We start from the raw sequence: 17,875 nt of genomic DNA, 5'->3' as shown, positions 1-17,875 counted from the left end.
GGGAGGCACTTGGGTGTCAGGATAAGCTCAAGAAAAAAGCCTGAGCAGGTCTGAGCTGAGCTGTTCCAGGCCCGGCAGAAATCCATTGTCATGCTGCCAATCACAATAACAATAAAAACAAAGGGAAAACGTGGTCCCCACTGTCTGGGCTTTGCCATCGGACAATGTTTTCTGTATTGGAGCCGCTCCCGTCCCTTGGCACAGGCTGGAACACCCGTGCGGCCGAGGGGAAATGTGCTTTCAGACACCCCGTCCCACTGCCGCGGGTTGTACCCGGGGCTGAGCTGGGGAGAACCGGTGGGGCTGGGAGACTGGGCACGGTCCAGCTCTGCCTGTGCGCTGCCTGTGCGCTGCCTGTGCGCTGCCTGTGCGCTGCCTGTGCGCTGCCTGTTCCGCTGCCTGTTCCGCTGCCCGTGCGCTGCCTGTGCGCTGCCTGTGCGCTGCCTGCACCACTGTCTCCACGCCTGTCTGCACCGCTGCCTGCACTGCTGTCTGCACTAAACACAGCAGACTGAATTGAAACAACAAGTTATTCATTAAATAAGAGACAGGAGAGTGCAGAGAAGAGAGAGACCATGTGAAAGCAAGAGAGAGCCCACAAATGAGTAGACGTACAAGGCAGATGATGCTGAGACTGGCAGGAAAGGCGGCAGGAACAACGCAAACTGTTACAACAACTGCCAAGGTGATTTTCGGAAGTGATGAATCCAAAACAAACAGCAAATTCTTCGCTCCCCTGAAAAAAATTGAGCTAGAAAGGGTATCTAAGGACCTGGTAAATGCATACCAGGGAGTAGAAATATACTGTTTACTCTAAGAGAACAAACGATTGACAACAAACTGAGTGGTAAGAAAAGAGCATTTCCAGGGCCGGCCAGGGAAGCAGCAGCCCAGCAGCTCCGGCACCGGCTGTCAGCCCGAGCTGGGCTGTTTCCAGATGAGGACGGCACCGTCCGCGCTCACGCTCACCATGTACTTGTTCGCGGGGCAGATCTTGAGGCGGGTGATGTTGCCGCTGTGGCCCACTCCCACGTGAGTCACCGTGCCCTCCTTATAGTCCCACAGCTTCACCAGATGGTCGTCACCACCTGCGTCAGGCACAGAGGAAGAACAAACGATTACAATGACAGGACAAGGGGTAATGGGACCAAGCTGGAACACAAGAGGTTCCACTTAAATTTGAGAAGAAACTTCTTCTCAGTGAGGGTGCCAGAGCACTGAACAGGCTGCCCAGGGGGGTGTGGAGTCTACTTCCCTGGAGACATTCAAAACCCGCCTGGACATGTTCCTGTGCGACCTCACCTGGGCGTTCCTGCTCCATGGGGGGACTGGACTGGATGATCTTCTGAGGTCCCTTCCCATCCCAAACATACTGTGATACTGTGATACACCGAGTTCTGCTGCTTTTTGTTCCCCGCTCCCAGGCAGGGGAACGCTTTGGTGTTCCTAGGAAGAGCAGGATATGTTTTCTTGGGCATTATGGCAAGAACTGCTTCTGTTCTGCTGGGGTCAGTGTCCAGTGAAGGGCTCAGGACCTTCACCAGCAGATCCCAGTGAGCTACAGCAGCATCTTCCCAGTCTGAACTACAGCCTGAACCACAGTATTTTTCTTCGGTGATTCATGTTCTTTTCCCCTTTAGCTGACCCCTTTTTTCAGCTTTTTCGCACTGTACTGAGATCCTTGGTTCACTGCCTTGCTTTTCCTGGTCTTAAGACGACCTCCTTTCTCCAGCTCCAACCACGCACTCACCTGTGACAAAGGACGCCCCGTCCGATGTGATGTCCATCCCGTTGATGGAGCTCGACAGAGAGCCTTGCACTTCTCTGATTGCGGAGCCATCGAGCACTTCCCAGTACATAATCTAGAGAGCAGAGCAGAGCGGGGCGCTCAGCTGGCCGTGAGCAGCACACGGGTTTCAGCACCGCCCTGGGACACAACCTGCTGTGCAGGGACAGGAGTTTCACCCCAGAACCAGCGCCAGACCGTGTGTTGTGCACTGCAGAGTTCCTGCAGCTTTGCTCACCTTTCTGTCTGTTCCACTGGTGATGATCTGGTACTCTCCGCGATGGTAACACACGCATTTGAACAATGTGTTGTCTAGGATCGTTTGTTTTCTCACGTAACGCCTGCAAAACACCCCAAAATGAGACAGAGCAACAGCGTCAAAACCCAAACTTTGCCTGCCTGGAATGTCTCTGCCTGTGCTGTACATCAGATCTCTCTCCTTGGATATTCTCAGGTACTGCTCTGAGTTCAGGGTTCCATGAAGCCCGTGAGGCTATCAGTTCTGTTTCCATCACAGCTGCCCTGTAGGACTCTTGATCTGCTGTCGTACAAAATGAAATGTTTAAACCCAGAATGCTTTCCAGGTGCTGTTCCCTATGCCAAGGTGTCCTCGGCCTTACCCCAGTGCAGAAAGTCTGCAGATCCGCAAGAGCTCGACACGAGTCACAAAGTTCTGGAAAACAGAGCTAGTGGCAAACTTGGGAACTCACCCGCTCCACCTTGGCCAAGCAGGATCCCACACAGGAAAACAACCGCAGACAAAGGTTTGTCTGAGCTTTTCTGAAAAGCTTCTCGAATTGGAGGTTCTACATTCCCTGACCCGATTGTTCTTTCTAGAAGTTTTTATCTCTTAATGCTCTTTTTCCCCTCCTCCTCGCTCTGTGGTGTCCCAAACCGGGCACAGTGACCCTACAGATATTACCAGCACTCCAAGTGCCTTCGCAATACTAATCTGTCGCCTTGCTCAAGATCCCAGATGACGCACGTTCCGTCCAGGCTGGCTGTGACACCCTCTTTGTCGTTCTTATTAGTCTTGATGCAGGACACGGCACCTCTGTGCTCCTTCAGAACTTCCCTCAGCTTCTGGGTTTTCTCACCAATATTCCAGATCCTCACCTGAAAATCAGCAACACACATCTGCTCTGGTACCAGCTGGTCCTGCCGGAGCTCAGGAGGAGCTTTCCTGAACTCTGCCTTTCTCTGCCAACACGTACAGCAGCTCAGTCCCAACCGTCTCCGTTGGCCTGTGGGTTATTGGTGCAGCTGACCTGTGAAGCTCAACGGAGTTCTCCACAGTGTAATCCACTTGCTTCAGGAATTCGTGGCCATCAACCCCAGGCCTTGGTTTTGCCAAGTGCCCGCTCTCCCATGCTTCATTTTACACAGCTCTTGATCAGGAAAAACCACCCAGGCCACGATCTATTGCCGGTGGTGCTTTCAAGATCAAAGCACAAAGCTGCTGCAATGGAATAGAAAGGAGCTACCCGCTATTTGTCCTACAGAGAATGCCAGGAAGGAAATACAAGACAGCTCTTTAAAGCTTCAATGTGAAACACGTGCCTGAAAGCACCTCTTTTCCCTGTGCTGGTAACAGCCAAAATCTTTCTGCTTTGAGGCCTTGATCCTTCACACCTTGCACGTCCTGTCCCACTAGTGCCAAACATTGCAATGTCTGTTCACCTCGACATTCCACTAAGGCCAAATCCCAGGGAAAATTTAGACATTTCGACACGGGCATCAAAGGCAGAGAAGAGCTGACCTTCCACGCTTTCGAGGCTGATGCCGAGTTCCCGAAGGGATCTGGATGTCCAGTTGCCACTTGCTCAAAGCTCAGAGCATCCCGATCCCTTCAGCAACCCTGAAGTCACAGCTTCCTGAGGACTGATTCTGACAGAACCATTGGCATCGCAGAGCAGCTTTTTTGTGTTCCCAACGAGTACTGCAAGTGCGCCCCTGCGGTTCTCCTTTCTGCTTCACCAACCTTTAGTTGTAATTCTGTCTCAGCTGCACAAATACAGCCAAATAGAGGGGAGAGACAAATGAACAAAAAGGATTAAGAGCATATTCTGCATTAGAAGGATTTCCAAAACTGCCATGCCAGAAGAAATCGGGGCACTGTTTTACATGATGCCCTCTGAGAACAACAGCACATCTCAAAAGCTGATATCTTTGAACTCAGTCCTTGGCTCAAGCGGCAGCTCAGAACAGCTCCCGTTCTGACTGAGCACTTCCAGGCAATTCGCAGGCCCTGTGAGGAGCGCACGAAGCTGCTCCAGGTTTTGAAGCACAAATTACCTGCCCGTCACCTCCTCCGCTAATGATCTGTTTGCAGTCGCTGGTCGCAGCAATTGCCGTCACTCCCAGGTTATGGGCGTTGTCGATCTCGTACATTGGCTCTCCCGTAGCGGGCACGAAGGCGCGGATTTTCCCGTCATTCCAAGCTGATGAACAGAAAGAAAGAGACTGCCTGGGCGCACAGACTTTCCTCACACTGTTGTCGCTCTTTCCTTTCCAAACCAACCCCTTTTTATAAAGAAGTTCCCACATAAGGCCCACGCTGTTAGATCACCAGCATACCCGTGAAAACCACTGTACTGCAGATGAGCCCGCAGAGCTACGGTCCCAAACACACTGTTGAAATGTAATTGCTTTTGGATTCTGGCTGTGGACAAAGTGGTTTGGTAACCATGGGGAGGCTGCACGGCTGCTCTAGGACTGCAGGAGTCCCTGTGTCAGCAACTTGCACATGGCGATGGACGGCGGCTTTGTGCAAATGTGCTCTACATACATCACAGGTGAAGCTGCTGCACACAACAAGGTTGATATTTTAGAATTAGGTAATTTAAATAAGACTGAACCGCATTCTGGATTGCCGGAATTCACTGATCCAAAGCAAGGTCTCCAGCCCTTGCCTTCTACCCTCATCGCAACTGCAGCACCAGGACAGCGGGGCTGCCAGCAAAGTCCATCGGACCAGCTGCAAGCAAAGAGGCCTTTGGGTGTCGCCACGAACTCCATTTAAACGCTTTCCCAATTTAATCTTCTCTTCGTTTTAACATACTGATGTTTATTAAGTTGAGCAACCACGGCTCTGGACTGACCATTACCTGAAACGATGACCATGCCGTCCCTCGTCACCTCGACCGCGTGGCGGGTGACGTTGGGGACGGTGATTCGCAGCCGCTCCAGACGTTCCGGCGTGTACCGCACTCGAATGTCGTTTGTGGAGCAGGTAACGAACAAGTCCGAATGTCCCCTGGAGAGTTCAGAGAGGAGAGGGAACGAGGAGGGGCACACAGAAACGTTCCTTGCTTTGTCACAGCTCAAATCGGCCTCCAAAGCTCGGCTTTGCTAACCTGCAGCTGGGATCTGCCCCACAGGGATCCCCATGGCTAAGACAAAGGCCTTTTTTGGAGGATCACCTTTCTCACATGAAATTCCCCTGGTTTGGGTTCTCTTCAAAGATTCATTTTAAGGAACAGTTAAAGTTAAACTAAAAGAACTCTTTCTGCTGAAGCTGTGACGTTTATTCCCCATATTCAATCTCTAAACAACTTCATGTGTTCTATAGAATAGACACAAAAGTGGGTGTAAAAGTGCTGACTGCCCAGGTTTAACATCAGCCACTAACAGCAGCCTCACATTGTAAAGATGTCATTTGTTATCTTGCTTACTGGATGATTCCCATTCAACAGCGCTGAAGGCGACAGAAATGATGGCAAAGTCTGTTCATAATACACTTGTTATAAATGTTGGAATAAAACAAGACCTGCAGCATTTCAAAAGCCATGGGACACAGGGCTTTGAAATAAGCTCTAAGCCACTCGTCCTAGGGATGCAACAGAAAGTGACATCTAGAAAGGTACCGCGAGCTTTTGTTCAACAGCACCATCAATGCCCAGAAAGATGAACCAGGACAGAGAAAACCGGCACAACACAAGTGTGGCCTCTTTCAAGCCCAGCTTGCACGGGTGCTTTATCAACCAGGATAACATCAGCAAGTGAAGGATTCTGAAATAAGCCAGAGCAGGGAAATTAAGCCCGTATTTCCCCATCAGCAATAGGCTTTGTTCAAGAGCAGGCAACAGATAAGAAGTTCAAACATCTACGCAAGGATGTAGTCCTGTAGTCCTTACAGTCAGCACTAATGGCTGTGACACAGGCGTGTCAATCAGCGGTATCAGCAGCACATCACCCTAAAGCTCCACCTGATTTTCTCATTAGATGAGAAGATGTGGGTTTGAGGCTGGCGGCAGGCAGGGAGGAGCGCTTCCTGCACCCTGCACTCCCTGCACCTCGGTGACATCTGATCCTTTGTGCTGGGCCGAGAAGCGAAGCAATAAAAATACGCCAAAAATGTTCATTTGGATCAAAATCCCATTTTCCATCTGGAGAGATGATCCACTGTGGATTTAAAAAAACAAAAGAAAGAGTCACGATGCTACTACCCAGGAAGGGAACATTTGCTGTGCGTTCACAAGACAAATGCAGAGCGACCCTGGGACAAAAGGGGGAGGCTGCCATCCCTGCCGGTGCCCAAACATCAATAATTCAGGTCTTTTTACTTATCATCCTTTCTGCAGATCAGTGGTTTTTCCAGTGCTCCAACTGAACTGCTGCCTTCTGCTTTGAAGCAGCTGCTCACCGTCACCCCGGCATTTTTTGGGCAGGTGACAGCATCGCCCGTATCAATCATCCCAACAGATGGTACCAGGCTCTGGGTTCCTGTGGTAAAAGCTGCGCACACAGGCACCCTGACCTCAGCGGCAGCTCCTCAAGCTTCTGCACCAGCCAAATACAGCCCAGCCCGTTACAATCACTCAGGAAAAACAATGTCGTTGACGGCTTCGGTGTGACAGACGGCGACCAGCTCCTCTTTAAATGTAGCGTAGGCACTGCGGTACATCTGGCCTTTATTTGTCCCTAGAAAGAACTGGTCGTCCCGACCTCTACACGTCAGGGAAGTGACAGCACCTTCAACTCGCATTCTCCTGTGCAAAGAAAGCAAAGGTTTGGCCATACATTGACCTCGAGGAACTTTCATTTTCCAGCTTCTCAAGAATTCGACTTTCGCTGTTTCCCCAAAAAGCTCCGCACTAGGCTGTGATATCAAGACGCAAGAGCGTGGGCAGGACTAACATTCCATTCCCAGTCACGTTTCCTACTTCCCATGATCTTGCCCGTCCCACCTGCTGCTCTGCCAGGGCTGGCACAGGCAGCGCTTTGGAGACTTGATTTCCTGCACCAGGGCCTAAGGTAACAACAGCTTTGTTGATATTCTTGCTCAAGTGCACTTCAATATCCCACTTTCAAGGATATTTCCAGACAGTTTAGACCTTCTGGGAATAGTTTCAGTCGTACAAAGCTAAGCTTGCAGAACTGTACACTTGAAGGGGATATTCAAGCAATGCCAAATGAGTAGGTGTGAGCCCCATTTTCAAATCACGTATGGGGAAATGACGCCTGCAGCTTTCTATCTGGTATGCAGAAAAAAGCCTTGCAAATACTGCAGCACTTCCAGACACGTGCCTATCAAATTAGCAGAGCCCTGCTTTACAATCCCATGACCCCCAACAAACCCTTTTGGAGATGGCAACTACTACTCTTTCTCACCCGGCGTAAATAAGCATCATTCTATTGACTTCAACAAATCTGTCTGGCTTGGCATCAATTTAGGATCTGACTCCTACTGCTCCAAAGGAAACAACAGTCATTTCCAAGGAAGGATCAGAGGGCACTTCCCTGCAAACGCACGCAGTCATTTTCAGTTTGCTCCAACCTCATGACGCTGGAACCAGACCGTGTATTGTGTCTGCAGGACTGAAAAACTGAGACTGACTTGGATTATGCCTTTCCATAGAAATGATTGGTTCTCATACCGTGACCCTTTTGGAGGAATTGTCACCTCTCCCCTCCTGATTCTTCCATCTACAAACTCACTTCTGTACTTGGCAGTCTGAGCCTGTACAGAGAGCTACAGTCCCTTCTCCGGTGCCGACTATTAAACCTCCTGTCTTCGGCAAAAGCAAAGCTGTGACTCCCTAGGAGAAAACAGGATGAAAACGCAATCGGATGGGAGCAGAGGCTCCTTGCTGCTGCAGCCACGCTGAACAGCACAACGGAGTCTCTACCGGGCTCCCGACGGCGGCGCTTATCTCACTCCAATATGGCTTTGTCAGCATTTTGTCACTGACCTGGGCTAAAGAGTGGCTCTCTAGAGGGAGAAGGGAGAAAAGAGTTATGAATTGCAGGTCTATATGAACTAATACAGTACGAGGAGCGAGCAAACAGCATTATCTTGGATTCTTCAGAGCAGCTGGGACCACGTACAGAGCCTGACCTCATCGCAGCAAGCGATACCCACATCGTGGAGCGGCACTCGCGCTTTTCCTTCCGCGTGTCCTTCATCCAACAGCCACGAAAACAACAGAGGATACAACTCAGCTTCAATGGTCCCTCCTACAGCTCTTTTTAGGATGATCCTCTGCGTCTCAGGCCTCTCTCTCTGCCTGAAAGATGCAATCCCATCTCCCACCTATTAGTAATCAAATACGTTTGTCACAGGAAAGCTTTGGAAATGAGTCAGCCCATGGTCAACACGGGTTTCTGCTGTTACTGAGCAGAGCAGATCAACGGGAGGCCAGCCACTGGAAAAGGAGAAATGCTGTTCGGTGGATAAAGTACCAGGCTACAGGAAAAAAATGCATGACAACAACATCAACAAAAAACACCCAAACAAATGAAAACAGTCCTCAGCCTTCCGCAAAATACAAGTGTAAGAAGAGTCAGATCTGCTTCAGTTCTGCCACCTGTGAAGTAATATTACTGTTCCATGTACAACAGATTAATTCTTGAAAATCACCAAGAGACTCCAAGATAGGCTGCCAGAGGAGTGAAATGACTTCTGTGGGGTTAAATCACAGTATCACAGTATCACAGTATGTTTGGGATGGGAAGGGACCTCAGAAGATCATCCAGTCCAATCCCCCCATGGAGCAGGAACGCCCAGGTGAGGTCGCACAGGGACATGTCCAGGCGGGTTTTGAATGTCTGCAGAGAAGGAGACTCCACACCCCCCTGGGCAGCCTGTTCAGTGCTCTGGCACCCTCACTGAGAAGAAGTTTCTTCTCAAATTGAAGTGGAACCTCTTGTGTTCCAGCTTGGTCCCATTACCCCTTGTCCTGTCATTGTTTGCCACTGAGAAGAGCCTGGCTCTGTCCTCACGGCACTCACCTTTTATATATTTATAGACATTAATAAGGTCCCCCCTTAGCCTCCTCTTCTCCAAACTAGAGAGACCCAGCTCCCTCAGTCTTTCTTCATAAGGGAGGTGCTCCACTCCCTTCATCATCTTTGTTGCCCTACGCTGGACTCTCCTGATATTCTAACTTGGGAAAATATCCCTACGAGCTTGGGCGAACTTCTGCATGAGTGAAATGGAAAGGACAAAACCATGAAATAAAGGAGCTTTGTGCCACCAAACTGGAACTGAAAACGAAGTTCCCGTCCCCGAGGCGCCTGCAGAACCTGTGGCCGGCGGCTGTTCCGCCCAGACAGACCCGCAGGGACGGGCAGGAGCTGTTGGACTGACACCGTAAGTCACAGTCCAGACTCCAGCAGCATTTGCCGCTCCCAGGTTCATAAGCACCATTGCCAGCCCTTGGGATCCCACCAGCAGGTTCGCAACGTTCAGATTGTTTCTCCTTTAAGCCCGAGCCATTATGGGAAAACAACAATTTCTGTTTGGTGGTGGCTCTTTGGGGAAAAACAATGCCCAGCTGCAGCATTTAGTGTTGTGAAAGCACCAAGAAGTCAATTCTCAAAGAGCGACCAAGAGGCGACTCAGAGTAATTCTGTATTTATTCCCCAGGAAGAAACCCCTGTCGTGGGCTTGACTTGTGACTGGGGAACACACACAGATGTCGCTGCTTTAGGATTCAAAGTCTGACATCTAAGCAGCACCCCCAGCCTTCCTGTGCTTCTCAAGCATTAATCTGGCCTAAGCCCGGGAAATGTTCAGCATTTAACACCTTCAGAGGGTTTAGAAAAACCAAAGCCACAAAGTGTTGGTTTTGTTCGCGGAAAGGACTGAAGGTCTAAGGAAGGAGAGAGAAGAAGTGAAGAAAGAAGAGAAAACAAAATGGACATCTGAGCTGTTTAGACCCAGAAAGGACACGGAAAAAGCCACAGGCGAGGTCTGATGAATCTGGGAAAATTACTTTGCTTCGATTATCCACGCAAATAGAAGCAATCGGTTGTTTTTAAAGGCTTGCTTATACGTTTTAAAGGAAAAAACCCCAAATCACCATAAGCGTTACTGTGCATTCCAGCGCTGGCAATGCAGGCAGCCTCACACCTACCTACGCATCGGCTTAAAGACGATTTAACTTGAGGATCAAATAACCATGGGCTGCAGAAAAGAACCTGACACACGCTCTCCCGCTCTGTGATTCACCAGCACTGAGCTCCCCGTTCGCCGGCTCCAGCAGCAGCACATCCGCAGTCTCCTGATGGGTGACAAACACGACCTGCGGAGAGGATCTTCTGCCACATTCTCACAGCGGCAGCGGCGCCGGGTTTCGTGCAAATATTCTCAGCAAACGCACAAGAACAAAGGGATTCTTTTGCATTAGAAAGACGATCCACAAGCAGAGCGGTTTCTGAGCAATGCTTCTGGAAACTTCCTCCGAGGCGCTGGCAGCGTTTGGCGAGTCCCCTGTTATCACGGGCCCATCACCTGGCTGCTGAGCTCCTGGTCTGCGGTTTTGCCTGTAAAATCTTCCACCTCAGACGCCCTTTGGGTTCAGCGTTATGGCAGGTGGCAGCATTACAAACGCAACCTATGACTACGGAGTTTATCTGATTACAGCTGCCAGTGCTCTTGTAGGTGAAATGCAGAGTCTAACGTAGGAGGTTAAAAATATCTCCATTCATTATTGACTGCTCACCCAAAGAAACCAGCGCTTTCAAGTACGACTATAAATAAAAACCCCATCAGAACTGCAGCCTGCCCGGTCCCTTCCTGCAGGGATTCCTGCTCTTTGTCCCACTCGGATCTCTTGCAAAGTTCTTGAGCGCTCTGTGAACTCTTCCAGCGCATCTCCTGTCAATATTTATTTCTTTTTACAATGCAAATCACTCCAACTACTTCTGAACATGCGTTTGCAATTGTACATCCCTCTTCACATTCCAACGGGTGCCTTACAGCTCCTCAGGCCCGCGGCAGGGAGCAAAATTAATGCTGCTGTTTATTCCAGTCTTTATACACCTTAGAGACAGGCACTTAAACTTCATTCCAGGTAGATGGAAAACAAGTTGCTTCATCATAACAAACTATTTTGCCACTCCTCTTCAAAACAGAAACCAAGAAATCTTCAGATCGTGTCTATACAATAAACACGTTCTTATGTATCTAAAGGCAAAGTTCCTTTAAGGGTGCCCCACCTTGTTTTCAATAGAATCGCCTCCTCACCCCGCAGTATCTAAACCCTTTACAGATGTGCTCGGCGTGGGGTGGCTGTGGACTCCAGGTTTGCAGTTTCATGCTTTGCCACCGGATCGTAATTCCCCGGTGCAACTGGTGAACATGGGTTGCAGAGGTTTGTTCTCAAACACAGACAGCATTGCAATGCGTGGCTCCGGAGGGGAGAAGTTTTGGTACAAGTGCTAATGCAAGGTACATTTCCAAGAAAGACACACAAGCTGTCTTGGTTAGCAACGGGATGGACTAAATTGTGTGGAAACAAGGATGCAAATAGTTTTGTTTTGATAAACGCTGTGGTTTTGACTCGAAAAAACATCTGCAAAATACCTCTTTCGGCACTGGAGGTGAGGCTACAACTGGAAATTTCTGCCATAAAACACGAGATCCTACGTGTGTCCAGCGAGCACTTGTTGACAGTCCAGTGACAAGGCATGATTTGTGTGCAGAGATGTGCAGGGGGTGGGCGGAAAGGGAATCACAGCACGGAGCTGGGAAAGAGAGCTGGAAAGTATGAGAGGGGATCTGTGGCCGAGGCACTGACAGTAACTGCAGAGAAAAACATCCCAGCGCCTTCCCAGTGACGGCAGCAACACGGGTTTGCCCTGGTGAATTCCCCTCCTCGGGCACAAGGGAAGCGCATTGGGAAGAGCGAGGGAGAGAGCAAGAGGAGAAGGGGTGACGGGGCTGAGCGCGTCTGACCGAAAAGCCTGTGAACAGGAACGCCTGTTTGAAGCGGGAGGGGAAAGGAGGAGACCGGGAGGACTCCTCGCTTTTTCCATCCAACATGAATGTCTCCTTTTCTCTCCCGGCTCCCCCAACGACCAGTGCCACATCCTAAGAAGCTGCCACCACATGACAGTCACAAACCCAAGCTGAAGCCAGATTAGCGCCTACCAACTCAGGGCTCGTCCACAAGGCTGGCAGGCGGCTGTGATGAGACCCACTTCTGGATCTTCCCTTCTCCTCAACACCTTGTCAGCCTCTTGCACAGTCAAGGGGCCTGTTTGCCCTCAGCTTTTCACTCTCAGAAGCCATGTCAGCTGAAGCTCATGATGCTCCAAAGGTCTCTGCCACAAACTGCCGTTCCTATGGATCTGCCTTACGATAAAACCCCTCACAGTACGCACTGGACTGTGCTCTGGCTTTGAGCCTTGGCTTTTTCTTTTGGACCCCCAAACGGCACAGCATCCTGCTCGTGACCCTGCCTGACGGCTTCTTTAGCAGTGCTCTCAGAAGTGTATTTTTGGTGAAGTTTTGTTTCAAGTGCATTTGGCACCTTTCCCTCAGCCCTGAGGACACGGGAGTTCAGGCCCTCGGGTGGCTTCAACCAGGGGCTCTGGGCGAGGTGCACGTGCTGCGAGATGGAGAAGGACTCAAAGCACGCAGGCATTGGAAGGGGAGGTGACAGTCACCAAGACCTTGGCCTAAGAGACAGCACAGAGCAGCCACGGGTCCTGCGTGGACGCAAAGCCCTGCAGGGGGGCAGCCGGACAAGGGGCTCAACCGCGGCCAGTGCGGGTGTCCCCACACGGGGACACACCTGCAGCGAACTTACCATTGCCAGCAGGAAAACAAAACACATCCATTCCTGTCCTTTAAGAGGGACACAGAGAAAAACTACTTGCATTCCTACAATATAAGTGGGAAAAACAAGTAATAACTTCTCCACCCTTCTGGAACAGATCAACATTGAACTGTATTTCAAAGGATTCAGTGGGTCCAAGTTATCCCGGAGACATGGGCCTGCATTTGTAACGCAATAAATATTTCATCTGGAAGGGGCACGTACATGGTTTGGATGCACCTGTCCAAGCAAAGTTCAGGAGGTTGAGAGAAACAAGCCCAGAGGAGCGTTTTCTTTGGGGCTGACTGCTGAACTGCTCTTACAGCCCCTGTGGGCTTGTGCTGCTCTCAGAGCAGATCTGCTGCCCCGCAGGACAGCGGCCCCGCGGCATCCCCACCAGCACAGCCGGCCCTCCCGCGGCAGCGCTGCCCCTGCTGCTCGCTGCTGGGCGTGCTGCTGACGCAGTCGCAAAACACATCCCAGCTTAGGCAAGGGATAGACCGAGACGCTACAAGAAGCCTTTTCTAGCACCAAATAACGAGAAATCAACAAGTGTTGTAGCTGGTGCCGATTGTTTTATCATTACAGCTGCCTGCATGCAGAATTCTTGTACGACCACAGGTCAGAAGCTCCTTATTCAGGAGATAACTCCTGTTTGAGGATGCTCAGACCCACGAGTCCCAATTAGAGACAACAAAAAGCTCAGTTAAAAAACCCTTGGGGTTATGAAGTCAAGAACTCAGAAGTTAAAAAGCAATAGAATCAATGTACCCTGTGCAACCTTGTTTTGTCCAAATTGTGCATACGCATTACAATAAACTCTTGAATTACATGATTTATACTGCCTTTTTCATAAGATCTCTGCCTCATCAGTGGCAGAATCAGAACAGCAAAAAGACGAAGGGAAGTGGGGGAATGGGATGGGGAACAAACACAAAAAGAAAAGTTCAGTCCAGACAGTTTAACACATTTGTGAGATCTGACTATAGGACCTTACAGCAGTAAGTGCGGGAAAGCCTCTCAAACAAGCGCTTCCACCAGCCTTCCCAGGAACGTCCTCTGTCTCACTCCAGCTCGTATCTTCTTCAAAGAAGCAAAAAAGTCAGGAACTACTCCATTTTTATTACTGCTTTTCACTTTCTATGACGTTTACCAGATTAACTGTACAAGAGTTTGTGGGATGACACACGAGATTCAAGTAAAACCCAAATTCTGAGCCAAATGAAGCTCAACGAAGGCGGGACAATGGGCTCAGCCTTCAGCATCAAGACCGAGACACAAGGAACTGACAGCGCAGGAAAAGCGTTAGTCTGAGAATCCGCTGTGTGATGGTTCTCCCGCAGGTTGCTCTACCTTCAGTCACTGACAAAGAGCAGGACAAGGACAGAATTGGAGTCACAGAGCTGCTACTCACCATGCTCAACTTCTTCTTCTGGGGCCCACAGGCAGTCAGCACCTTGCTGCTTGTGTTCACTGTCAGGACATCTCCACTCGTCGTGCCAAGATGAAAATCACCATCATCGTCTGTCATCTATAAGAAAGCATAAAGAAAAAGAGATCACGGTCTGGATACTGAGACCCGAGTCCCACGCCTGACACTGGGCTGCATCAACAGCTTTAGTTCAGTGGATTGCCAAGAGTTCACCTGGGGGAACCCAGCCAGTGTTTCTGTTCCATCACACGCACAGATCCAGAACACTGCTGAACGCCAGACACTTTCTAACCAAATCTAGATCATATTTGGAAGCATAAAAATACGGGTGCCGGAGCCCGTGACCGTAAGACGTGCTGCTTCTCTTGAGGAGCATCCAGAACACTCTTTCCCAGAGGCCGTGGGAGATCAGCTGCCATGGCCAATGCTGAGGAACTTCACTGCCGTCACGCGCTTGGGACCAACATTTCCAGCATTGTTAGAGAAACTCGTGGTTTTTCTCTAGTCTGTACAGAGTTTCTTAGTTTAGCAAAGTCATCTTGGCTGAAACGTACCTGAACACACACGGTGATTCCTCTCAGTTGCCACGCGTAGCATTCAGATGGATGGATTGTTTTAGTTGCTGTGTCGAGTTCCCACACTCGAATGGTGAAACTATAAGAACAAATAGAGTGGGATCAAATCCACAGATGCAGAAACCTCCAAGGTTTTTCAGTACTACAAGAAGTAAAAAGCCTTCACAAGGCTCCATTATTCTGATCTTTCAATACGGAGAAAAAGAACAATATCAGAGAAGTCTCTTATGGAAACTTTTTCCGGGTAAATCAAAAATCTTAAGGCTTCAGCAAAAACATATGTGAGGACACTTTCAACTCTTTTCTAGTGCAATTTAATTGACGATGTCAGAGACGATGTCATATCTTTAAGCAGAGTCACCCTTACATTTACCAAAGTGCTAAAATTGCAAAGGCGAGCACTCATAAGTGCGAGTGCAGCCAAGAGCATCCAAAGCCGTCCCTGATGTACAGGGAGGTGCAGGCCCTCAACGCGTTTAAACGTCAGCCTGGAAATATGGGCGCTGCCGCAAATCCTTGCAAAACGCGACGTTTTGTACAACTTTTGTTACAAGCCAGTGACCAACTGTACATCACATCTGGTGAGGACAGGAGATCATCCAACGACCGGCAAGACATCATTGTTTCGACATTAATTAGCCATTGTTCAGGGGCACTCATTGACTGCTTTTCTTGTGTAAACACTGGCAACTAAATATGTTAAACACTGCACGGGGAATGCTGAGTACAAAATCCTGCTATCAGGAGCAGAAGTGACGCACGTGGGCCCCTGTGTGCTGCTCTGAAAACATATTGTTCCATGGAGAACAAGCAGAAATGCCTTAAAGCTACAACCTGACGGGTATTCATGAGTCCATTCAGAGTAAAAAGAAACAACACAAGCACACAGTTGCTTGAGTTTCCTTGCAGTTCAATAAAGACTCTTTGTCAAAGGAAATAGGGCCAGGGGTTCTCTCGCTCTGCTCGTTCCTCTCCACAAACCCTTACTTTCCAGCAGTGACAAACATCTCGTCCCTGCAGCTGGAGCACATGACGACGTTGGCATTGCCGGCGCTGCGCGGCGAGGCCGGGCTCCCGCACACAGCCTCTCTCTTACTGACGTCCCACACCATCACCCTGCAGGAGAAGAAAGCCTTGAAACAGCTTCGCTTTTTGACATTGCTTGGAAGTCAATTACTAAAAAACAAAAGCAAGACAAAGCCTATTGTCCTGCAGTCTGTTCCTACCAGGACACACAACAGAAGTAACTTTGTAGAGATTCTACCCAAGAAAAAACTTGTCACCAAAGTGTGGAATTGCAGTTTACATCCCCTGCTCCTGAAGCAAGGCTACGCGGATTTATCAGATTCCTTCTGCGGAGCACGACTCAAATCATACAGAATCACAGAACAGCTTGGCTTGGAGGGACCTTCCCAGCTCCCCAGTGCCCCCCTGCCATGAGCAGGGACATCTTCAGCAGCTCAGGGTGCTCAGAGCCCCGTCCAGCCTGGCCTGGGATGTCTCCAGGGATGGTTCAGCCACCACCTCTCTGGCCAACCCGGGACAGGCTCTCACCACCCTCCCTGGAAAAACGTCTCAGGCCGCCCATAGAATCTGATTCTTGTCAAAAATCTTGTGCCAAGAAGCGGAAATCCTTACCTGCCGTCGTCCTGGCCTCCCAGGGACACAAGATAAATGCCTCTGGGCGAGAACGAGAGTCCCTCGACTTTGCCCTCGTGCAGCGAGAGCCGAGCAAGTAACTCCTGCTTTGGGAAATCCCAGAGGATGACGTCTGCCTGCGGGGCAAAGCAGAAGGGGGGGATGGCAGAGCATGAGCTGTAACTCGCAGGATCAGGGAGAACAACGTTCTCTGGCAGGAAAGTTGTTCGAAGGAGCCCAGCCCAAGCTTCTCTGCAGCCCTGGGCACCCCTGACACAAAGAGGCTTCAGACTGGGTGCTGTAAGAAGCATTATTCCAGCTGAGCACTTGAGTAGCTCTGCTTCATTTCAGCACCTACATTTACCCTGAGACACTGAGTATTTGACTTAGGTTTTAAAATACTGAAAGCACTAAAACCTGATCCCTTCCAAGTGTCTTGAGGTCTTTCAAATAGGCAAAAATAAAACGAAAAGAACTTCAGAGGTCTGAAAATGCAGGTAGGTACCTGTCAAGGGCTTTTGAAAGTCCTAAGCAGCTCTGGAACTCAGGTCTCACTTGAAATAAACCAGCATTTATTAATTAATGTCTAATGAGATTTTGGCTGCCACACGCCCACAACACTTTGGATAAAAAGGACTGGAACTAAAAATCCCTCAATCCTAGGGAGACTGCTTCATGTTTTACAAAAACATAAAGGCACATCCAGCAATGGAGTAACTACAATTTCCCATTCCCTTCAACATCTTCCCATTGCAGATATTTATTTTCCAACCAAAGAAAAAATAAACGAAAGGTGTTCCCACCACTGGCAAGCCAACTCCAATTTCTCTGGTCAATACTAAGCGGTTAAAATCAGAGCATTACCCACCTTGAATCCAATGCAGGTGACTTGTCCTGAAGCGACGTACATCCCATCCCTGGACACGACAACGCAGGACACGTTATCGGCGTGGCCGTGCAAGAAACTCTGTTTCTTAGTGTCCAGGTGCTGAATCACCACCGTACAGCCCAGGGGGTACAGGATGTGCTCCCTGTCGGGGTGGCAGATGAGGCCACAGGGAACATGTCCTGCAAGAGAAACGGGTGAAAGATCCGCTGGCTGCCAACAGTTCAGGGGCTGCAGAAACCACTGGCTCCCCACGGTTTACCTCACAAGGCGAGTGGGGGGGAAGGAAAAGAACCTTCCAGTTCTCCCCAGAGCTGTTCAGCAGAACAACCCCGTGTCGAACAGCACGGTCACCCTTGTCATAAGTGATGGCCAAAATTGTTAATGTTGAACAAATCGAGTAGGATTCAATTATATTATGCATATTGTTGTAAGCAGTAACTGTGCTTGTGCAAGTTTGATTATGTTTTGTAGAACCTTGTAGTAGTAGTTAAGCCAATGCCTGGATTG

The 17,875-nt window shown here is 49.6% G+C and overlaps 1 protein-coding gene across 1 annotated transcript; it reads right to left on the bottom strand.

Annotated features, from left to right (window-relative positions):
• Positions 1-698: 698 nt before the first annotated feature.
• On the bottom strand, positions 699-17,466 carry LOC135577681 (cilia- and flagella-associated protein 52-like). Its single transcript, XM_065047804.1, has 13 exons — positions 17,348-17,466; positions 16,480-16,616; positions 15,829-15,957; positions 14,821-14,920; positions 14,249-14,365; positions 7,727-7,827; positions 6,607-6,777; positions 4,894-5,042; positions 4,082-4,227; positions 2,751-2,902; positions 2,025-2,127; positions 1,751-1,862; positions 699-1,088 (listed from the first exon to the last, which is right to left on the bottom strand). Exons 1-13 carry the CDS (start codon positions 17,387-17,389, stop codon positions 913-915), a joined length of 1,635 nt encoding a protein of 544 aa, XP_064903876.1. The 5' UTR covers positions 17,390-17,466; the 3' UTR covers positions 699-912.
• Positions 17,467-17,875: the final 409 nt, after the last annotated feature.

The sequence above is a fragment of the Columba livia genome, unplaced genomic scaffold (assembly GCF_036013475.1).
Source record: "Columba livia isolate bColLiv1 breed racing homer unplaced genomic scaffold, bColLiv1.pat.W.v2 Scaffold_133, whole genome shotgun sequence".
Taxonomy (NCBI): domain Eukaryota; kingdom Metazoa; phylum Chordata; class Aves; order Columbiformes; family Columbidae; genus Columba; species Columba livia.
Note: the sequence above shows the minus strand (reverse complement) of the source record. Positions and strands in the feature narration are given on the sequence as shown.

What these genes read in the sequence shown, in the direction of transcription:
- LOC135577681 (XM_065047804.1), bottom strand. Translation starts at nt 17,389, where the DNA reads ATGTACGTCGCTTCAGGACAAGTCACCTGCATTGGATTCAAG. An exon ending in AGAAGAAGAAGTTGAGCATG is followed by an intron (nt 7,828 to 14,248) that starts GTGAGTAGCAGC and finishes GTTTTCTCCTAG; the next exon opens with GGAGTCACAGCTTTGCTTTT. An exon ending in CGGCATGGTCATCGTTTCAG is followed by an intron (nt 4,228 to 4,893) that starts GTAATGGTCAGT and finishes TCTGTTCATCAG; the next exon opens with CTTGGAATGACGGGAAAATC.